General features: G+C 40.6%; 1 protein-coding gene across 3 annotated transcripts in view; it reads left to right on the top strand.

Annotated features, from left to right (window-relative positions):
* The window catches only part of gabbr1b (gamma-aminobutyric acid (GABA) B receptor, 1b), a 124,548-nt gene that overhangs the window by 89,338 nt on the left and 12,555 nt on the right, over nucleotides 1-22,655 (top strand). For all 3 annotated transcript variants that reach the window (XM_055017657.1, XM_055017656.1, XM_055017655.1), the window contains 6 exons: nucleotides 2,338-2,488; nucleotides 7,048-7,180; nucleotides 8,331-8,447; nucleotides 16,092-16,199; nucleotides 17,026-17,119; nucleotides 17,697-17,824. In XM_055017657.1, the coding sequence (XP_054873632.1) occupies nucleotides 2,338-2,488; nucleotides 7,048-7,180; nucleotides 8,331-8,447; nucleotides 16,092-16,199; nucleotides 17,026-17,119; nucleotides 17,697-17,824 (731 nt within the window). The remainder of the gene's footprint in view (nucleotides 1-2,337; nucleotides 2,489-7,047; nucleotides 7,181-8,330; nucleotides 8,448-16,091; nucleotides 16,200-17,025; nucleotides 17,120-17,696; nucleotides 17,825-22,655) is intronic.

Consider the following 22,655-nt stretch of genomic DNA (forward strand, 5'->3'; position numbering starts at 1 on the left):
TGGCTATATGTGAAACACAGCGTCAGAATTAATTAATTGCCATGTCCTGATGGACTGCTTGTTTTTTATTGTGTATATACACTGTATTGCCAAAAGTATTTGCTCACCCATCCAAATAATCAGAATCAGGTGTTCCAATCACCACCATGGCCACAGGTGTATAAAATCAAGCACCTAGGCATGCAGACTGCTTTTACAAACATTTGTGAAAGAATGGGTCACTCTCAGGAGCTCAGTGAATTCCAGCGTGGAACTGTGATAGGATGTCACCTGTGCAACAAATCCAGTCGTGACATTTCCTCACTCCTAAATATTCCACAGTCAACTGTCAGCTGTATTATAAGGAAGTGGAAGTGTGTGGGAATGACAGCAACTCAGCCACGAAGTGGTAGGCCACGTAAACTGACGGAGCGGGGTCGGCGGATGCTGAGGCGCATAGTGCAAAGAGGTAGCCAACTTTCTGCAGAGTCAGTCGCCACAGACCTTCAAACTTCATGTGGCCTTCACATTAGCTCAAGAACAGTGCACAGAGAGCTTCATGGAATGGGTTTCCATGGCCGAGCATCTGCATCCAAGCCATACATCACCAAGTGCAATGCAAAGCATCGGATGCAGTGGTGTAAAGCACACCGCCACTGGACTCTAGAGCAGTGGAGACGCGTTCTCTGGAGTGATGAATCGCACTTCTCCATCTGGCAATCTGATGGACGAGTCTGGGTTTGGCGGTTGCCAGGAGAACGATACTTGTCGGACTGCATTGTGCCAAGTGTAAAGTTTGGTGGAGGGGGGATTATGGTGTGGGGTTGTTTATTCAGGAGCTGGGCTTGGCCCCTTAGTTCCAGTGAAAGGAACTCTGAATGCTTCAGCATACCAAGACATTTTGGACAACTCTATGCTCCCAACTTTGTGGGAACAGTTTGGAGCTGGTCCCTTCCTCTTCCAACATGACTGTGCACCAGTGTGCAAAGCAAGGTCCATAAAGACATGGATGACAGAGTCTGGTGTGGATGAACTTGACTGGCCTGCACAGAGTCCTGACCTCAACCCGATAGAACCTTTGGGATGAATTAGAGTGGAGACTGAGAGCCAGGCCTTCTTGTCCAACATCAGTGTGTGACCTCACAAATGTGCTTCTGGAAGAATGGTCAAAAATTCCCATAAACACACTCCTAAACCTTGTGGACAGCCTTCCCAGAAGAGTTGAAGCTGTTCTAGCTGCAAAGGGTGGACCAACGTCATATTGAACCCTATGGATTAGGAGTGGGATGTCACTTACGTTCATATGCGAGTCAAGGCAGGTGAGCGAATACTTTTGGCAATATAGTGTATGTAGCATGTAGAATTTCAATTTGGAAAAGTGAAGTGAGTTAGTTCCGTCAGAAAACTCCACTCTACAGCTACAATCAGTTGTCATACTACTTTCATCTCAACACTAACACAGTTCAATACACCCTGAATTAGGGGAAAGTTATTAAGGCACTTGATGGTCATGGGCAGTTTGGATTAAAGCCTGATAAATATATCTTTTAATCTGTTATTTCACATGGGGTGTTTCCCTGAACTCCTCTTATGGAACTGCACAATTCTTTAAGTCTTTAATTGAGAAATTATTTCTGTTATTTTTGTTGCATTTCACGTACTATCATTCATCCATCCGTGGACAAAGCCATGAGGTGTCGTCATAACATTTGTTCATCAGATTCTACTATTATAGTATTTAAGTAACACTTCATTGACATCTTTGTCTGTAGAAATAGTTATATTTTGTCTTTAATGCAGTTTTTTGAACACTATTAGACATTTTTTTAGACTAAAATTTTGTTTTTAGCATTGCTGATATAATTTAACACATAAATCATAGCATATCAGCATGCATTTCTCAAGTTCCACAGTGTCATTTGACTGAACCTTGTTCATTACATTGAACAGACATTGCACTTCATCATAGGAGTGTTTTGTAAAATTGGGAAATGGCTTAATACAAAAGTCATAGTACAAAGAGGTCAGTAGATGAAATGAACCCAGTAGTATAAAACGTCAGTTGTTTTTCTCTGGCCTGAGTTGTGTTTGTGTACCCGTTAGCGTTGGTTGTGATATGATTGTTAACTGAACACTGGTATTGGAACCAAAGACCAAGTGACCGTGTGTGATTCACGACAAGCATTACTGAGACAGAGGAAGTTGGAGCACGGCTGGACAATGTACTGATAGTTAGACCAGTAGTGAGAGCAAACACTGGGGATGCATTCAGATCAGGTTTTCCTGGACCTCTCTTTATCTCCTCTGTTGGCCACAGTATCTTCATCCTTCACATTACATCTCCTTTGTGTGTTTTAGGCTCAGGACCCCCTGCAGATCAGACGGTGGTCATTGAAGAATTTCGCTACCTGTCCCAGAAGCTTTTTGTTTCTGTCTCTGTCTTTGCTGGATTGGGAATCCTGCTGGGAATTGTCTGTCTCACGTTCAACATCTACAACAGAAATGTCAGGTACAAAAGCTCATTTATGCTATATGTCAAAGATGAAGTTGCATTGAACAATGTAAAATTGTGTATGATTTATTACCTTAAATTATCATTTGTAATGTGAAAGGGGAAATTACTATATAAAACTGCACATCCCTTTGGTCTAAGGAGAACTTGTTTTGGTTTAATGGCAAATAAACTGTTCACAACAACCGGCAAGCTCCTGCCAAAATCAAAATACACTATATTGCCAAAAGTATTCGCTCACCTACCCCGACTCGCATATGAATGTAAGTGACATCCCCTCCTAATCCATAGGGTTCAATATGACGTCGGTCCACCCTTTGCAGCTAGAACAGCTTCAACTCTTCTGGGAAGGCTGTCCACAAGGTTTAGGAGTGTGTTTATGGGAATTTTTGACCATTCTTCCAGAAACGCATTTATGAGGTCTCACACTGATGTTGGACAAGAAGGCCTGGCTCTCAGTCTCCACTCTAATTCATCCCAAAGGTTCTATCGGGTTGAGGTCAGGACTCTGTGCAGGCCAGTCAAGTTCATCCACACCAGACTCTGTCATCCATGTCTTAATGGACCTTGCTTTGTGCACTGGTGCACAGTCATGTTGGAAGAGGAAGGAGCCAGCTCCAAACTGTTCCCACAAAGTTGGTAGCATAGAATTGTCCAAAATGTCTTGGTATGCTGAAGCATTCAGAGTTCCTTTCACTGGAACTAAGGGGCCAAGCCCAGCTCCTGAAAAACAACCCCACACCATAATCCCCCCTCCACCAAACTTTACACTTAGCACAATGCAGTCCGACAAGTATCGTTCTCCTGGCAACCGCCAAACCCAGACTCGTCCATCAGATTGCCAGATGGAGAAGTGCGATTCGTCACTCCAGTGAACGCGTCTCCACTGCTCTAGAGTCCAGTGGCGGCATGCTTTACACCACTGCATCCGACGCTTTGCATTGCACTTGGATGCAGATGCTCGGCCATGGAAACCCATTCCATGAAGCTCTCTGTGCACTGTTCTTGAGCTAATATGAAGGCCACATGACGTTTGAAGGTCTGTGGCGATTGACTCTGCAGAAAGTTGGCCACCTCTTCACACTATGCACCTCAGCATCAGCCGATCCCGCTCCGTCGGTTTACGTGGCCTACCACTTCCTGGCTGAGTTGCTGTCATTCCCACACACTTCCACTTTCTTATAATACAACTGACAGTTGACTGTGGAATATTTAGGAGCGAGGAAATGTCACGACTGGATTTGTTGCACAGGTGGTATCCTATCACAGTTCCACGCTGGAATTCACTGAGCTCCTGAGAGTGACCCATTCTTTCACAAATGTTTGTAAAAGCAATCTGCATGCCTAGGTGCTTGATTTTATACACCTGTGGCCATGGAAGTGATTGGAACACCTGATTCTGATTATTTGGATGGGTAAGCAAATACTTTTGGCAATGTAGTGTAAGTACTCTCTGCTCAGAGTATTTGCATCTCAATCACTTGGTTATTAGGTCATCTCGGAATTGGTGAAATTTTAAACCAATTCTCAATATATTTGACCCAACCAGAGCTAAAAGGAAATTGCTTAATGGATTGAAGCCATTTTTAGACATTCAAGCTGAGATATCAGCAGCTGAGATGTCTGTTTTAACCTGGAAGTCTTTGAACCATCAATTTAATCAAAATGTCATGAAGACATGAAACTGTAAAGTATAAAAGTAGTTAAAGATTATAACTAATGCATTTAAATGTAAGCAATTAAAGAATGGTTGAAGAGACAACTCTTAGGAGGAGAAATTTAAAAATAGTAACTATGCATTTTTATTAATGCAACGATTATTATCACTGCGATATAAAATCAATCTACTGATTAAGATCTGAAAACTGCTAGAGTTAGGCATTGATATCAGTCTTGTGAACGTCATTTCATGGTTTTCAGGTCAAGCTGCATTACCACACACCATTGTTAGCATAATTTGGAAATAATGTAAGCAAAAATGACTGTTAACTGTAATGGATACCTCAGCAGTCAAGGCAATGGAAGCGGACTCAGCTGACACACTAACAGCTGTTTAAATATCAGTTGATGCATAACTGATTAAAGCAGTTAAAATTCCAATTAAAGTAAAAGAGCATGAGACGGCTAAATAGTATGCACCTTTACAGGTGTCAGTTGGTATGAAAATAGAATAGAATAGAATAGAATAGAATAGAATAGAATAGAATAGAATAGAATAGAATAGAATAGAATAGAACAGAATAGAATAGAATAGAATTGAATAGAATAGAATTCCTTTATTGTCATTTTATCAAAATTAAGCAGCAATCCTGTTGGTGCATTCACACATTCACTCATGTTTTATAAGAAATTTGCCAACCCATTTCAGAAATAAAACATCTGGTCAGAAAAAAAATGCATAAATGTATCTATGAAAACAGTGGGATAGCTTATTCTTTTATACATAGCTTATTTTGCATATATTTAGGAATCGTTAATATGATATTTTAACTGATGTTGCACCTCTGGATATTACACATTGATGAACATGTACAAAAAGTATGGCTTAAGTTGTGCAAAAATTACATGCAAAATGCAGGTGTATGTAATCATATGCAAATGTGTTTCAGTAAATAAATACAAGGTGAATAATTTAGTCGTTAAACTGCTAGTAGGCACAAGTCCAGACAGTTAATGTGATTGTTTGATAGAGTTCAGTTCTCTCATGACTCTAGGGTAGAAGTTGTTTTTCAGTCTGTTTGTCTGTGATTTGATGCAGACCTGAATGTCTGCCTGGGAATATTGGTTCAAACAAAGGGTGACCAGGATGGGATTGGTCCTTAAGAATGTTTGCTGCTGCTCCACTGAGACAGTGAGAGCTGAATGAGTCCTCCAAAGAAGGCAGTGAGCAGGTGATGATCCTGTAGATTTGCATTTTAAATTTGTCTATTTTGGTGGTGATGGATCAAGCATTTATGAGAAAGATGCACAGCTTGTGTGGTTGTTCCCTCAGCCTGTCGAGTAAGCTATACCGGCATTCTCGCTTCTGCTTACTGCGTCACCTCCATCTGTAGTGCCTGCCAGGGTCGATAACAATCCACAGAGAGCCACAGTGACCTGGCTATGTGTCACAGCCAGGGTATTGACATTGATAGTTTGACCGAGAGGTCTGCGTTTTTTTATTCAGCAGCCTCCGCAGTCGGGAATGAGCAAATTCTCTCTGGCTGACTTTGTTTTCGGTTCCACGGGGCTGGCCAGAGCACCCCAGTATCGCGGGAACCTTTTTTTCCCATATCTCGGCCGTTGGAGCAGTCCCACCTCTTCCGCCGGCCCCCTGTCCCGACCGCCGGAGCGGTCCCGCCTTCCCCCTCCAGCCCCTGTCTGACCGCCGGAGCGGTCGTGCTCGCCCGACCTGCTGCCTGCAGGATTGGAGTTTTTGTTTTGTGTGGACTACATTAATTGGCGTGTGTGGCAATCCACATCTGTGGCTGATCAACATCACCTTCGCTTTAAAACGAAGTGCCACACAGCATGCAGTGTGGGATTGTACTGTCTGCACTGTTGACATGGGATCTGATTGCACTGTGAGTGACTTCGATCCTTTTGCTGGACTGATCAACGGTGCTGCCTGCCTTCTCCAGTGAGACCTCCAGATAGAGGTCCTGGACCCCCACATAAGTTGCCTCCGGTTGAGGAGCAGCACCTGGCCTCCAGACAGAGGACGTGCCCCCAACCCCCCATCCCCCCACCCCACCCCCGGCCTGCACCGACCAGCTCCGCGCCGCTGCCGGACTCGGAGTCTCCGCTGCACGCCAGCAGCCACTCGTCATTGGACGCTGTCAGCACCGCCGAGCACCAGGAGCCTGCCTTCCTACCCCCTTCCTTACGTTAGTGAGTTTCTGGCCATAGTGGCAAATTATTTGTTGATTCATAATAAAGAAATCTGATTATATCCACCTGTCTGCCGCTCTGTGAATTGTCACTTGGGTTCTCGAAATTCCACTCACCGTAACACTATATCCTCTGGTTTATGGTGCAAAGTGCCAAGATTCACTAATAATGGCCTGATTAAACTGTGGACAAATAATCAGAAGATCTTATCTGCTGTAGGTGGGGTTCACACCACTGAACTTAAAATTGGTGACCAGGCAAAACAACAAAAACAAACACAGCGGCATCAAAAGGGAAAAGCGCTGAGCTAGCGTTATTGCTATTTTCAGGAGCTATTGCTTTGAGACGGCTAAATAGTATGCACCTTTACAAGTGTCAGTTGGTATGAAAATAGAATAGAATAGAATAGAATAGAATAGAATAGAATAGAATAGAATAGAATAGAATAGAACAGAATAGAATAGAATAGAATTGAATAGAATAGAATTAAACAACGAAACATATTAGATTTTGACTCAGCATCTTGTATCTCTTATAAATAGGAATACATTTAACTTTTAAAAAATAAAAAATTCCAGGCAACTGTTCCTTTACTTTCACTGGGGCATCTAGAGTTACATTTTTTGTGTTTGTTTCTGATTATATATGCATTCATTTATCCATAAACATTTGTGCTTTCATTCCAGGTATATTCAGAATTCTCAGCCCTACCTTAACAACATGACTGCAGTGGGCTGCATGATGGCTCTGGCTGCCGTCTTCCCTCTGGGCATTGATGGCCTCCATGTGCATAGGAGGCAGTTTCCTGTTGTCTGCCAGGTACATTTTAAAAGTTGTTGTAGGCATTAATGTAGTTTCAGAACTGATTATTATCAATATTATTATTATGCATTACTATTGCTGCTTTGCTATTTATTCATTATTTAAAAAAAATCTGAAATCAAGAGCTGGTATGATGTTAGCATTTTAAGTTCTTGTCTGCAAATATATTGCACATGGCACATTAGCCAGCAGCTAACGTACCACTGCCTATGCATTGCCAAATGAGAATGCAGTTCTTTTAATTAAAAAAAAAAAAGCTTGTACAGGATTGCAATTTTTTTGACACAGGGTGGGCAGATCAGTGAGCTTTATGGGTCCTGATAGGTGCATTTTTTTTAGTCAGGTTAGCTGACAATCTTTTAATTTTAGGATTTTAAGCTTCTCATATAAGTTATGCAACAGAAATCTAATTCTTTTGCCGAATAGCAATAGCACTGGAGATCACCAAATGTCTGCAATGCAGAAATACAAGTTAAAATCACTTTTGTTAAACCAATCCAGGATTGGTGGCATGCTATTACCTTTGTGAACATCCATCCATTCATTACCCATACACTGCTTTATCCTCTGTAGGGTCACAGGGTGACTGTAGACTATCCCAGCTGACTTAGGGACAGGGTTCACCCAGACTATCACAGGCCCACACAGAGACAGACAACCAAGCACACTCACCTTCATACCTACAGACAATTTAGAATTACCAGTTAACCTCAGCATCTTTGGACTGTGGGAGGAAGCTGGAGAACCATGCAGACACAGGGAGAACATGCAAAGTCCATACAGAAAGACACCAGGCCAAGAAATCACTGTTGATCCCTCCAGTTAGACTTGAGAGTTAGTCCTTTTTTTTTTTTTTTAAAGACTATTACCATCTCCACTCTGAGTAAAACAGATATCCGTACTCTTACTTCTTATCCCATTATTTAATCTGACTTCTGCCTAGCATTTCAATGGCAAACTATATCTATAGCGTAACAGAGGTTGTGAGTTATTTTCAGTTCAAGGTAATTTTTGAAAGGTTAATAAACTCAGACTGGGTTAATGGTGGAGAATGGTGGAGAATGGCTGAGGAGACGATTTGATTCATCTGCTTGATGTATTCATCAGTTTAATAATGTAACCTTTCCTTTCTTTTCTCCTCTTCTAGTTCCGCCTGTGGCTGCTTGGTCTGGGTTTCAGCATTGCATATGGCAGCATGTTCACCAAGATCTGGTGGGTTCATGCCGTCTTCACCAAGAAGGATGAAAAAAAGGATAAAAGGAAGGTAAAGTGGCATGGATTTGAAGCTGTACATTAGGAGTGAGCAATCAAGTCCATCCTGAGCTCTTCTGCCAAGCCCTGGAGTTGAGACTTAGACATCCTCCATTTCCATGTTCCAAAGTAATAGATGATGCATTCGATGTATTAGTTTAGTGGAATGGTTGGCTCACTGCATGGCCTTGAGCATTGATTAACATTTTTTTGTCCTGCCAGTGACTTATTCCTTTTGATCCTAGCAGTAGAGATCTTCTAATAGATCTCCATCTTCCTTCTCCTGTCTCTCGTAAAAGAACGTGTCTGAAAGGACATTTTAGTTATGTGAATGTTTGAGGAGATTGAGGAAAGAGATCCCTGCAGAGATACAGCTTATTACTTGGAGAAAGCTTATCAGACAGGATTATTTAATCTGTTGTGACTGTGTCACAACAGATTGTCTTCACTTTAATTCATTCAATGTTTTGTCTGTGGCTGCTGTAATACTTCTGAGGGTAAAGTGTTTCCAGACTTAAAATCAAAATGTCAGGAACACTGAATGTGAGCATTAATACCTCTGTCATTTAGTGTTCTGCGTTTAAAATTCTGTTATGATTAATATAGAGAATTGGACCTCCACATTGTATTGTTAACATGTCAATATGATGTTTTTATATGCTGAGCACACTACTGTGCAATATCACATAAGTGTCAAATGATTTGAAATTGTTTTACAGCAGAGTATTTTATCCATCCATCTATTATCTATACACTGCTTAATCTACATTAAGGTTGTGGGGGGATGCAGTCCCAGCTGACTTGGGGTGAAGGCAGGGGACACCCTGGACAGGTCACAAGTCTATCACAGGGCTACACATAGAGGCCATGGAACTTCCAGAGGAGTTTGTTATTGTTCCAGGGGCGCCAAAATGTAATCAGTTATATTCATGTTTGGGCGGGAGAGAAGTAATTTCACCTTCCCCCTACTGCTCTCAACAGTTTTAGACCTCAGCTGTAGCGATTCTCACCCTGATGGCTTCCAATCTGCGAATCAAATCAACAGTCACACCAAGCAAATTGTTCATCTTACGATTGAGTTCGTCATACCGAGCATCGGCAGCCGTGATCCAATCGTTTGCATAGACCAGCAAAGTTTGGACGTTGTTTCTGTCTGTGGTCTTCCTGATTTTCCAGAAGCTCAGACCAGTGAACAAGCCAATTATCAGCAGGCCTGTCATCATAAATCCGAATATATAAAAATCTTCCACATCCTCCACGGATAGGGGTGCCAGGCACATGATCCCCTTCCACTTCCCCCAGGCGTCGATCACGTAACCAGAGGCGAAACTCCCATCCGGGCAGGTAGGCTCCCCTAGGCCTGTGTTCTTTGTGGCGACAATCTTGTCAATTGCGTTGAGACCCCAGTTAATCAATTCCATGATCGGTGTTTCAAAGGTCCAGTGCCAAGCGATCACTCCAAGTCAGACAGACGAGACGAAGACGAAGAAATGCAGCAAGCAGGGAAACATGAGGGTGGGGAGGAACAGAGATAGCTGCGGAGCGAAGAAAAGTGCGATCACACTGATCAGATCAGTGTGATCAGTGTGATAAGTTTCAAGCAGATTGGAGCATGTACAGGCTAGTTATACACCACTTCCTGTCTATCCACCAGGTGGCATCATGTGACTGTGACTGTAAATCAGCATATGGATGTGATCAGACATGTAGAGTGTGAGACATGTAGAGAGTGATCAGACATGTAGAGAGTGATCATACATGTAGAGAGTGATCATACATGTAGAGTTTGATTCAGATTGGAGCACGTATGGGGCAGTTACACAGCATTTCTTGTCTATCCACCAGGTGGCAATATCACTCTGGTCTATGGATGTCATCAGGACTGGACTCTAATCATACAAGTAAAATTTCAGGCAGATTGGAGCATGTATAGGCTATTTATACACCACTTACTCTCTATCCACCAGGTGGCGCTATGACTATGACTGTATATCAGCGTATGGATGTGATCAGGGCAGGCCTGTGATCATACATGTGAAGTTTGAGGCAGATTGGAGCATAGTCAGGAAAGTTACACAGCATTTCCTGTTTGTAGCTTTTGAAAATGCGCAAAAATGACCCAAAATCGTCGAAAATATGACACATAATTCAAAATGGCCGACTTCCTGTTCCTGCCACCACAGACACACCCTTTGATGATGAGTCACCATTTTCTCTGGGAATCACCATCAATGTGTTTAGGCTTATGTCACCACATTTGAGGTGAATATATGATCAACTGGCTAAGAATAGTACATCAAAGTGTAAAAAAAACGGCTATTTCCTGATACCACAAGGTGGCACTATGACTGTGAATGAATATTACCACATGGATGTCGTCAGGGCAGGACTCTGATCATACATGTAAAGTTTCAGGCAGATTGGAGCATGAACAGGAGAGCTAGACAGCACTTCCTGTTTCATGGCGAAGGATCAATATTTTTGGACACCGCCATGGCCACGCCCTAAGACTTTTGCAGAGCATTTTGATAACTTTTCATCAGGAAGGACTGTTGCATATGCTGGCCAAATTTGAGGTCTCTTGGACTTATCCCCGATGAGTTATTAATCTCAAAAAATTTCTCAGCTAATTCAAGATGGCCGACTTCCTGCTGGGTTTACAGTATGGCCATGATTGACTTTTTCGTGTGTCCTGATGTGCTGTATATGCCTACAAAATTTTGTAACTGTAGATGAAAGCTCTTCTGAGTTGGGTTAGTAACCACATTTTGCAACTTTGTAGGGGGCGCTATGGACCTATTTTGGCACACATATGCACAAGTCCCATAAAATATCAAATTTTTTGCCGATCTTGATGTGTGTGCAAATTTTCATGGGTTTATGTGTACGTTAAGGCCGCCAGAAGTGCTTTTCCCCCGTCCGACAAAGAAATAATTCCTTGCATTCCAATAGGGTCTTCGCATTCGGTGCTTGGACCCTAATAATTCCTTGCATTCCAATTGGGTCTTCGCACCGTTGGTGCTCGGACCCTAATAAATAATTCTCGCATTTCAATAGGGTCTTCTCACCATTGGTTCTTGGATCTTAATAAATAATTCTTGCATTCCAATAAGGTCTTCGCACCTTTGGTGCTCGGACCCTAATAATTCCTTTCATTCCAATAGGGTCTTTGCATCCTTCAGTGCTCGGACCCTAATAATAAACCCATGCATTTCAATTGGGTCTTCGCACCTTTGGTGCTTGGACCCTAATAATAATAAACCCTATGGGTTTCAATAGGGTCTTCGCACCGAAGGTGCTCGGACCCTAATAAATAATTCCTTGCATTTCAATAGGGTCGTCGCACCTTTGGTGCTCGGACCTTAATAAATCCATGCATTTCAATAGGATCTTCACACCATTCGGTGCTCGGACCCTAATAATATACCCATGCTTTTCAATACGGTCTTCGCACCGTCGGTGCTCGGACCCTAATAATTCCTTGCATTCCAATAGGGTCTTCGCACCGTTGGTGCTCGGACCGTAATGACTGAACAACCTGAACCAACTTATATACATCTTTAACAATACCTAAATCTCCAAAAATTGAAACAGTTGAACACTTTTACATTTTTTTTTTGTCTTGTATCACTTCCCTTATATCCTTGCTGCTTAATGGGAGAACTGAGCTGCAGCTTATCCTGCCAGTACTTTGAATCATGGTCTGACTGATGTCAGGGTCATTCTCAAACACATCTGGAGCTCATTGGTGAGTCTGGAAACATATTTAATTTGGATTATATTCATAGTTGAGAAAGCTGCCTCTCATCTGTAATGTTTAGCCGAACATAGTCAGCATGTGTAGGGCTACTTTCTTCTCAGTGTTGCATTATTTGTCTTTCTATTTTGTCTATCCTCCGCTCGTCTGTCCCTCACCTCTCAACTGTTTTATGACTGCAGAGCTTCGATGTTTAGCAGCTAAACTTTAGCGGCTGCAATACAGGGACTTCATTGGCTGAGCAGTGTCACCTGGGATATCTGAACTCGTACGTAATTGGTCTGTGTGTTCCTGAGCTGATAACCAATGATGTAAACACTGGAAAAGCTGCGCCGGGATAATAGAAGCAACTGGTGAAATTTAAAATCCCATTCCAATTTACTTATTACAGGCCCGGGGGAACTTGTTGACCAGCCCCCACTAGACACCAGCCCGCTGGGATGCCAGAATGCCAATGGCCCTACATCATCACCTTACTGTCAAATCTATGTATTCACTGTGGTAGTCCTGGCCATATTCAGCTCAAGCCTGCTGGAATCGATCTGAGCCTAGCGAACTTTGTATTATCAGACCAAATATTGTATTTCCAGTGTTCATCATGCCTATTTCCATGCCATCTAGTGAAGTTTCCTCTTGCACTGTACCAAAAAACAAGCAAGGGTGTTTTTCTTGGGTGGCGTCCATAGAGGCTGATGACATGAACAGTTCATCACACTGTCTGAGCAGTCACCGAAAGTCTGACTTCTACTGATAAGTCCTGTACCAAATCTGAATTACTTACCCATGCATTTTTCAGAGTGAGAATGTACAAGTCACATACAGTTCCTGATGCCAGTTTAGGAAGGCAGCTACTGCAATTCTGATTTGTGGTACTATGGCTTCTTCTATACCTCCTGCCAACAACTGAAACAGTTCCGGTGTTCACAAATTGTTATATAACCATGTTCATGCAGGTAAGCTGAGTTGAAATCACAAGTGTACTCGGACAGTTATATTTTCAACATAGTTGTTCTAAAGTATTTGTTTTTGATTGACCATAAGAGAAAATACTGTACCGTTCAACTTAGAAGTACAATTATTGAGAGGTGATACAATTTTGAATCATGTGACATTTAGGTGATACTGCCCATGGACATACATATCTCTATGGTACTAGCTTTGATAACTTTGATGACTAACTTTGATATATGAACTGACTTTTAATCACTTGTCAGAGATGATTTCTCACTAGTTATCTCACTATATAAAAGAATGTAAAATATTTCCTGTGGTGAATATAATTGCCACAATATAGAATGATCATGCATGCCTAACTGGTGTTGTGGTGTTGATGTCAGTGTAACAAACCTGAAGCTGTAAACTCATTTCATAGATATCTCCCAAAAAGTTACTGCTGACCACTTGTAGCAAGCAAAATGACTCCTTTCATGTTAGAGTTTAAGTGGGATAATAAAGATGAAGTTTGCATTAAACTGAAACACAACTTGGACTAGACACACCAGTGTCTTCCCAACTTTTGCTTTTGCACAGGGGTAGTAACAGTTGTTGCTCTCAAGTGTGTTGAGGTGTAAATAGGTATTAAGCTGTCTAGGAAGGCATTACGGAATTGCATTTTAAGTGTCTGATATGTTGTTTAATAGACCACCTATTCTGTTTAGTGATGGGCATTCCCGTTTAATATAGATGGCTTCTTTCGCTCCTCTTTCCAACCACTGGCCGTCTCTGCCCAAGATGTGCTTTCCTCAACTGAGTGTCCCTTGTTCTTCAGATGTAGGTGGACTCCTGTGTCCTGACCTGAGGAGCTGACTCTTCTGTGTTGTACCATGTGCTTGTGAAGCGGTTGTTTTGTTTACCCAATGTACTGCTCTGTGCATTTCTCACAACACTGAACTACATACAGCACACTGGTCTGCTTATGTCTGCGTGTTTTGTCTTAAATGCACACAAGCTTCTGCCTCTGCATGTTGCTGGGCTTAATTTGCCCAGGGACCTGTTGTTGGCTGATAATCCTCTTTGGTCCTGCACACACAACAACATAAGGAATACATATGTTGTTCTGTTAATTGTTATTTTCCTCTCTGTTCTGTCCTTTTGTGGTGTAGCCAAAAACCCAGTTTGGGTAGCCACATGTTTGAAACGCGTCTCTGATGTCTTTGTGCACACTCCACTTTCCCTCTGTCCTTGTGGGCATATTCTGACCCAATAGTGTCAGGTTCTGATAACCGCTAGCTCAGTGGGAGGTGGGAATCAAATAGTAAGTTTTGATCAGTGTGTCAGTGTGTTTACTTTGATGCTGGGGCTTCTGTCATCTTTAAATGTGCCTTGTACAGCCCATGAAGGTCAAACTATTTCCTCTCCAGCAGTATCACGTGCTGTATTTTGAGTCTGACCTAGGAGTCATCCTCACGCCTAAGCCAATGAGTGGGAACAGTTCCTGCAAAGGACATCAAGGCTCTAGCTTGACTACTCTTGTAGACACCGGTGAGCCCATGGCACAGCGGTTTTCCTGTCTGTAGAAACTATTGGCAGTAGGTGGTAGTCAAGAAATAGTCAAGCAAAGTACATAAGAGATCTAGGGTGAGGCTAGTTCTGTTGGATGCAGGGCTGTCCTGTATCAATTGTTTCCTCTTTCTTTGCTGCTTCCAGGATGACATGTTTGTAAAGAATGACTTGACACCATACTGCAGCATTTCCAATGACCTTACATTACACTTGCTACACTGGAAAATCTGCCCCCAAACAGCTCGTGGAACATGGCAAAGAGCCACAATTAATCCTCATTAGCGTCACAGGGGAGCTGGAACCTATCCCAGCTGACTTGGGGCAAAGGCAGTGGACACCCTGGACAGGTCACCAGTCTGTTGCAAGGCTACATATACAGACAAACAATCACACTTGCATTCACACCTACAAGCAATATAGAATAATTGATTAACCTCAGCATATTTTTGGACTGCGGGTGGAAGCCAGAGTACCCGAAGAAAACCCACGCATGCACAGGGAGAAAATGCAAACTCCATGCAGAAAGATCCTGGGATGCGAACCAGGGATCTTCTAGCTGCAAGGCCAAAGTGCTAACCGCTATTCCACTGTGCAGTCCGTCATTAAAAATGATTAATTAATTCATTTATTCATTATTAAATATTTTTTGCAGATTCATCTAATATGAATGACATTTCCTAGAAAGTTACTTTAAGTAGTTAGTTCCATTATCCCCCACACTGTGAGGCCTCTGAATATTGTAGTGCTTCGTAATAAAGAATAGCATGAGACATAGGTGGGCATAACAGAGCTTATTTAAAGTCAATAAGAAGTCTAGATGGTATTTTATAGTGCTGAGTGCTCAATACCTGCCAAGTTAAACAAACTGTCAAAGGAAGGAAATAAAGAGTAAATCAGCTGTAGGTTAAGGATAACAACTGCAACTATCATTGTGATTGTGTAAATGAACATTATAAATCATTACCTCATCACTGTAGCAGAGGTGGTCCATGTCTCAATGCAGCCTTTACACTCTTTTTCTTCCTGAAAAGCCAGAGGGCCTTGGTCTTGCAACAAAATCAGTAACCACTTGACAGAGTTGGACCCACTCCAAAGTCTTTTATTTTTCTTTAAAGCTAAATACATAAAGAAACACCTTTATATAGTGATTGTGTCAGAAATCTGTGCACTCTTTTCAGAATGGTCTCATTGTCACTGTCCTGTCATGGTTCAGTGCTTTAAAGGCAGATTGAATTGGCCTAAGTTAGTGATGGATCATTGTTTTCTCGTCCAGCTTAGGCTGCTCTATTTATGGCTTCATAAATCCCTCCCTCACAAAATCAGAAAGAGAGGATTTGTGCCTTTTCCTGATCCCTCAACATGCTGCTATAGTGACCACCACCCCCTGTTTCCCAACAGCACTTGGAACCATGGAAACTCTATGCTACTGTTGGTGTTTTGCTCTGCATCGACATCCTGTCCCTCATAATCTGGCAGATTCTGGATCCTTTACATATCACAGTGGAGGTATGACCATCCATTCATTTTGTTATGACTCATAACTGAGCAAAAAATCTGTTTACCATCCTATGGTGCTTATAAGGTGAACCTTATGTCTACTACTGTGTTTGGTTTGTTTAAATAAAATTCAGTTGCAAAGTAATACAACATGTAGAAGGAAGAGCATATGAAAGCTTTAGCTGCTAATATTGCAGTTAAATTGAATGTATGTTGGATTCTGAAAATTTCAAAAGCAAGTTTCGTTTAGATCCCTGCAGTAAGTAATTACAGTCAACATTTTTAAAATAAGATCTCTTTCAATAAACAATGTATTTCTGTTGAGACTGTCAGTGTATGGCCTTTTCCGGGTCTTTTTTGTGAAATTCAACCATTATGAAAATGACAGTAAAAGACCATTTGCATTTCCTTTCCCTAGAGCTTTGAAATTTTATTATCAATATAATAAAATAGCAGCGTTATTATTAAGAGTACACTGAAAATTTTTTTTGATTCCATCAACAGCACTTTCATTTAATTTTTAAGTATTTGCATTAACATACATGAAGGATGCAAAATATTACAAATACTTACTGCACTGTGCTCCACCACCACCAACTCACCTTAATTATGTACTTATAGGAAAGCATCACCTTTTTGACAACATCAACTAAAATTGAAAACATAGAAGTTTTGTAATAATAGAATTTATGGCAGAGCTGTTGTATTGGATTGCCTCAGATTTAACAGGTGAACCTAATAATGTGGCAGGTGAGTTTCTGGACAGGTGTTTGCCATTGAAGTTGTTGCGTTGTTGTCATTCACTTATGTGTTAATGTTGTATGTATTTGAGCAGAAATTCACCAGAGAAGCCCCCAAAGGAGACCTTGATGTTTTGATCCAGCCTCTGTTGGAGCACTGCAGCTCAGAAAAGATGACCACCTGGCTGGGTGAGTGGAGTACCAACAAAATGATGGAATATTATTTCTGTCAATTTTATATTTCTCTGTTTTTTGGTTTCCATACCAGGGTTCTGCATGCTTCAGCAAAATATATCTTTAAGCAACAGTCACAGTAGCACTCTGCCCAACAAAACAGATCTACAATAGATGTTCTGGATCCTGTCATCATTTGACATACTCCAAAACAGCAAATAAATGGACTTTGTGGTGGGATTGCTCAAGATCAATAATGAATGTTGACACTGAATAGTTTGCCAAACTGCCTATGTATGTTGCCACAATTAATAGCTGTCTGGCTTCTGGAAATGTTACCATTATAAAAAGATAAAGTCAACTACTTAGAAAAATAGGGGTGACGGATTGTTTCCGATGACAGATCTCTAACAAATGTTAGGTCATGGTGGAAGGTAGGATGTAAGTGCCAAAAAAAGTAGGATCTGGAAAATCTAAAATCAACTGTAGGGTTTTTTTAAATGCAAAATCGTGCACACCAAGTACTATGAGAACCTGAAAAGAGCTGCATTCCAAACAGCTGCATCATTCCTAACACTTGCTATCTCTGCAGGTGTGGTATATGGTTATAAAGGCTTACTGCTGCTGCTTGGCATCTTCCTGGCCTACGAGACCAAGTCCATCTCCACAGAAAAGATCAATGACCACCGAGCTGTGGGCATGGCCATCTATAATGTTGCTGTAAGTTTAGTCACTGTGTGTATGTGTGTGTGTGTGTGTCTGTGTGTGTCTGTGTGTGTCTGTGTGTGTGTGTGCGTGTGTGTGTAACTGTATACTTGTGTTTGTAAAAAAAATAGATTGCAAGTCTCAGTAAAATTATTGAAGTCTAGCACGAATCCCTGGTTGAAGTGAAAGGTTAAGAAAGGTCAAAGTTAGACAAAATAACAGGGGAGTAATGATTATGGATAGGAATAAATCTCTGTTTAACGCATGTTACTCGATGTAATGTCCTCTGAAGTGATGGAAACTAACTGCGTGTGTTTTTCACACCCTGTCACTTAAACTAGCTCCAGAAATGTTGCTTTCACTTCTACAACGTTTGAAAACCCAGTAATTGTGTTGAAGGGAAAATCTGAGAACTTAGTCAATGCTAACAAACTACTGTCAGCTTGTCAAGTGTTACAAAATACAATTACAGCTACTTTACCCTAGCCATGGCCAACACAGTAGTCCTATGCAATCGTGCTTCAAAAAATTAATAGAAATGAATTTGCCCTCAGTATTCTCCTGCCCTGGTTCTTTTTCGTAAAATAGAATTAGCTGTTCTCTTTCCTGCTACCAGGTGTTGCAGAGGTCCTCCTGTATGACTATATAATCCGACTGTATCACAGGGTTGTAAATATTTAGTCAGACATCTTGTTCGAATAGAAATCGAGCCAAGCATTTGCTTGGGAATTTTGAACTAGAATTTCTTGTTATTTATCCCTCCCATGTGTAGGCCAAAATTATATGTTTGTGATAAGCTGTAACCAGCAGATACTACTGGCTACTGATTTGACAGTTGAGCTTTAATATGCAATAACATGCTTTCATAGAAGCTTTCCTCTTTGAGTGCAGGCAAACAAGGTTTATATGTGACCAAGACCTGACCTGCAGGATTTTCACCCAGTGTGAACAAATCTGTCATTCTCAGACATCTTCGAGGACATTACAGTTCTCTGGGTGTGTACCACCAATACAAAGTGACAAAATATCCGTCCATCCATCGTCTATATACCGCTTAATCCTCCTAATAGGGTCGCGGGGGGGCTGGAGCCTATCCCAGCAGACTTGGGGCGAAGGCAGGGGACGCCAGTCTGTCGCACGGCTACATATACATACGAACAATCACACTCACATTCACACCTACGGGCAAGAATAATAAATCACATACTGCTCGACAGACTGGAAGAGTGGGTGGGACTTCTGGCACTGTACTAAATTGGTTCAAATCTCACCTACAATACAGGGACTACTTTGTCTCTATTGATAGTCATGACTGAGAGTGCATGAAGATCACATGCGGAGTTCACCAAGGGTCTATTCTCAGATTGCTTATATTCAATATCTACATTCTGCCCCTAGGTCAGATCATAGAATATTACAACACTTCTCATACTTACACTTATCATACTTAAGTAGATGAGACAAACTTTATATTTCAGTGTCATCACTGTGATAGATAGTCACTTACTTTCACTGAGTAAATGTATTTATTAAATCACTGAGTGGATGTGCCAAAGTTTCCTCCAGCTTAATTCAGACAATACTGAAGTGATTGTGTTTGGCCCCAAAAATGAAAGGTCAAAGATCAGTGCTCACCTTGACTCTATGTCACAAAAAGTTACAAGTCAAGCCAGAAACCTTGGTGTCATTATTGACTCATACCTGAATTTTAACAACCACTTGAAAGCGGTTACTAAGTCTCCCTGTTACCACCCAAAAAACGGTGTAGAATCAATAGTTTTCTGTCCTAACAAGACACAGAAAAACTTGTTCAACTTTTATTTTCATTAGGTTAAATTATTGTAATGGCATCTTTACAGGTCTTAACAAAAAATCAATCAGTCAACTACAGCTGGTCCAGAATGCTGCTGTTAGAGCCTTAGTTCTACCAGGAAACTGGACCACATCGCAGCAGGCTACAAAATCTTATTCTTGGTTTACAAAATATTGAATGGTTTTGGACCAAAATACAATCTAGACTTGTTAGTTCCATATGAAGCACCCAGAGCCCTCAGATCATCAGGACAGGTTTACTGTGTCCCCAAAATCAAAACCAAAGAGCCAGACAGCATTCAGTTATTATGCACCCCATCTATGGAACAAACTTCCCAAATATCTGAATTTTGCTCAAGCGATCAATTTTCAGGTCTGAAAACATTATTAGAAAACATTATTGTTTACCACACCTTTCTCTGATAAATCACCCTAGTTTCTAATTATTCATTCTTGTATTTTAAAATGCACTGTTATTGGCATCACATCATGTTTTCTTTCTATGATTTTAATGTCTGTGTTAAAGAAGTGGCAATTTTAATTTCAATGTTCCTTTCTAAATGCATCTCTATGCCTCTATAAAGCACCCTGAGTTGCCTTGTACTGATAATTACAGAGATTAGCAACATTAATTTTACTTTGATTTGGCCACAATATAAATTGATATCCTGCATTATCACACAGTGTCAGATCTAAATGCATTTAAATACAATATCATGTTTAAATATATGAAGTTTAAAGTTTAACTGTGCAGCTGTTAATTAGAAATAATCAGCTGCATTGATTAGTAAAATAAATACACACAATGAAGAGTTTTCTACCAGCATTCCTGTCTTGCATCATTTGCAGCAGCAGCGCTTTTTACCATTGTAATTTTATATTTCTCATAGTTCTCCATTAAAACAAGCTGTTGACTGAAGTAGGCTGGACAACATCGGTGCATTTTGTGCAGAAGAGTCACATATCGCTTTAAATGCACATAGTTTGAAGCAGAAAATCTGAGTTAACAAAGAAAGTTGATAACCACCTTCTGATACCTGTTATCTCTGACTGGGATTTTAGTTTTTGCCAAGCTGACAAGAAAGTCCAGCTATATCATATATATTTCATGTATATTATATATATCATACTATAGCATATTACTATATTATATTACTTTGAGGTGGAGCTAGTTCTCAGTCTTTTAATAACTCCTTTGAAATCTATAGAAATGTTTCATTTTTAATTAGCTCATATCTTTTGTGAATAAAATCTTCATTTTATGAAGATAACAGTGTGTGTGTGACAGACAAATAAAGGTTTAAAGTGCAGTATTTCTTCTGAATTGTTCTGACAAGCCTACAATTTAGAAATACTAAAGTAAAGTGCAAATACTTTTAAATGCCAGTACTTAAGAAAATTAAAGTCTAGTGATAGATTACATTCCTTATTAAATTACTTCCAGGTTAAATATCAAAGTCATATAGCCTAGTTGTAATGGATATTGCAGATTTGTAGCCATTTTGTGTCACTTTTTTCATTAATTTGATTAACTAGCTTTAAAGATGATATCACCCTTTATTATCCCAACTAAAAAGCATTGATTAGTTATTTTGTATTTCCAACTGAGCAGGAAAACAGCCCCAGGCTTATTGGAATCAGCGAACAAGTTGAGATTATGAGGTCTGACAGTAGGCTGGGAATGGTGGACAAAGCTATTCAGTTAGACCCATGTCGTAATGAAGCAACACTCTCTTTTAAAGGCTGCGCTCTGTGGAAACTGTGCGTCTCCAGATCAGTGATCATGGTTACTGCAATTGCAAGAATCTCAAGTGCACAGAATGCTATTTGTTCCAGTGAGATGGGTGAAATGAAATGGACAAATTGTGTGTGAGTGGAGAGCTGGATGGTGTTTGTGCGTCACTGTGTGTAAGCAATGACACAGCAGAGAAAATGTGACTGCTGCTGGTGTCAGCCTGCTGCTTCCATTTGTCAGTTTCGATGAGATTTTCAGTTTTTGTGCAGAGATGACTGGCTGTTGATAAATATGTATTGATTCCCAGCGTTACCTGCATGCCTCTCATGTTTCATTTGAAGTCATGCTCTGTCTGTGTCCCTCACTCCTGTACCCTCTCACACTCTCTATCACACTCTCTCCAGTTCATCTCTACTGAATGTTTGTTGAAATGACAGAAGTGCAACCTGTGTTGCCAATGCAACTATATATAAAACAATTCTGCATAGTGCAATCAAAGAGTTCCATTCAGTAAAATATAATGATGTCTCTAATGCAGATAGATGGGTATTTTCTTTTAAACAGATCTATAATTTGGAGTCTTGCTTATTTAACTGTGTTTTCTGCTTTTTGTCAATAACTGTTATGTTGCAGGAGAGGTGATTACCTCTTTTAGGTTGTCACATACAGCAAGGACTAAAAGTCTGAGAATATATGTGGAAACACAAATTAAGATTTTGAGTGAAAAGTTGAGTCTGTATATTTTGATATTTGTTTGGCTCCCATTTTTAACAGGGACTTCTTATGTAGGAAATCTGAGTCCCTGGATGGGATCCTTCTGGATTTTTTTTAGGGAGGTTTTTTTGTTATTTTATTTTTCATTACTGCAGCTACCACAGGCTAAATTTCATTCACCTCCATATTGCTGCAGTGGAGGCAAAGATCTCAGAGATAGATATTTTGTATTTGTTTTTTATATATATATATATATATATATATATATATATATATATATATATATAAAATGGATGCTCAAGGTTAGATTCTGTCCACTGGCCTTAGCTTTCATAAGTATGTTGAGTTCAACTGTGTTCAGGAAGAATTCTCCTACTCTAAATTTTAAATTTTAAATAACATTTCAAATAATACAAGATAATTCAAGTTTACTGCTAGTTGGGTATCTATTTCATTGCCTTTATTCTCATCTAAATCAGCTATGGTAATCTTTTACTCCCCAAAGTAATTATTGAGGTTGGGGAACACAGTCCATGTGACGTCCATCAGATCAAGAAACACAAGAAGTGAGATGACTGGAGAAGT

The sequence above is a fragment of the Amphiprion ocellaris genome, chromosome 15 (genome assembly GCF_022539595.1).
Source record: "Amphiprion ocellaris isolate individual 3 ecotype Okinawa chromosome 15, ASM2253959v1, whole genome shotgun sequence".
Lineage (NCBI taxonomy): Eukaryota > Metazoa > Chordata > Actinopteri > Pomacentridae > Amphiprion > Amphiprion ocellaris.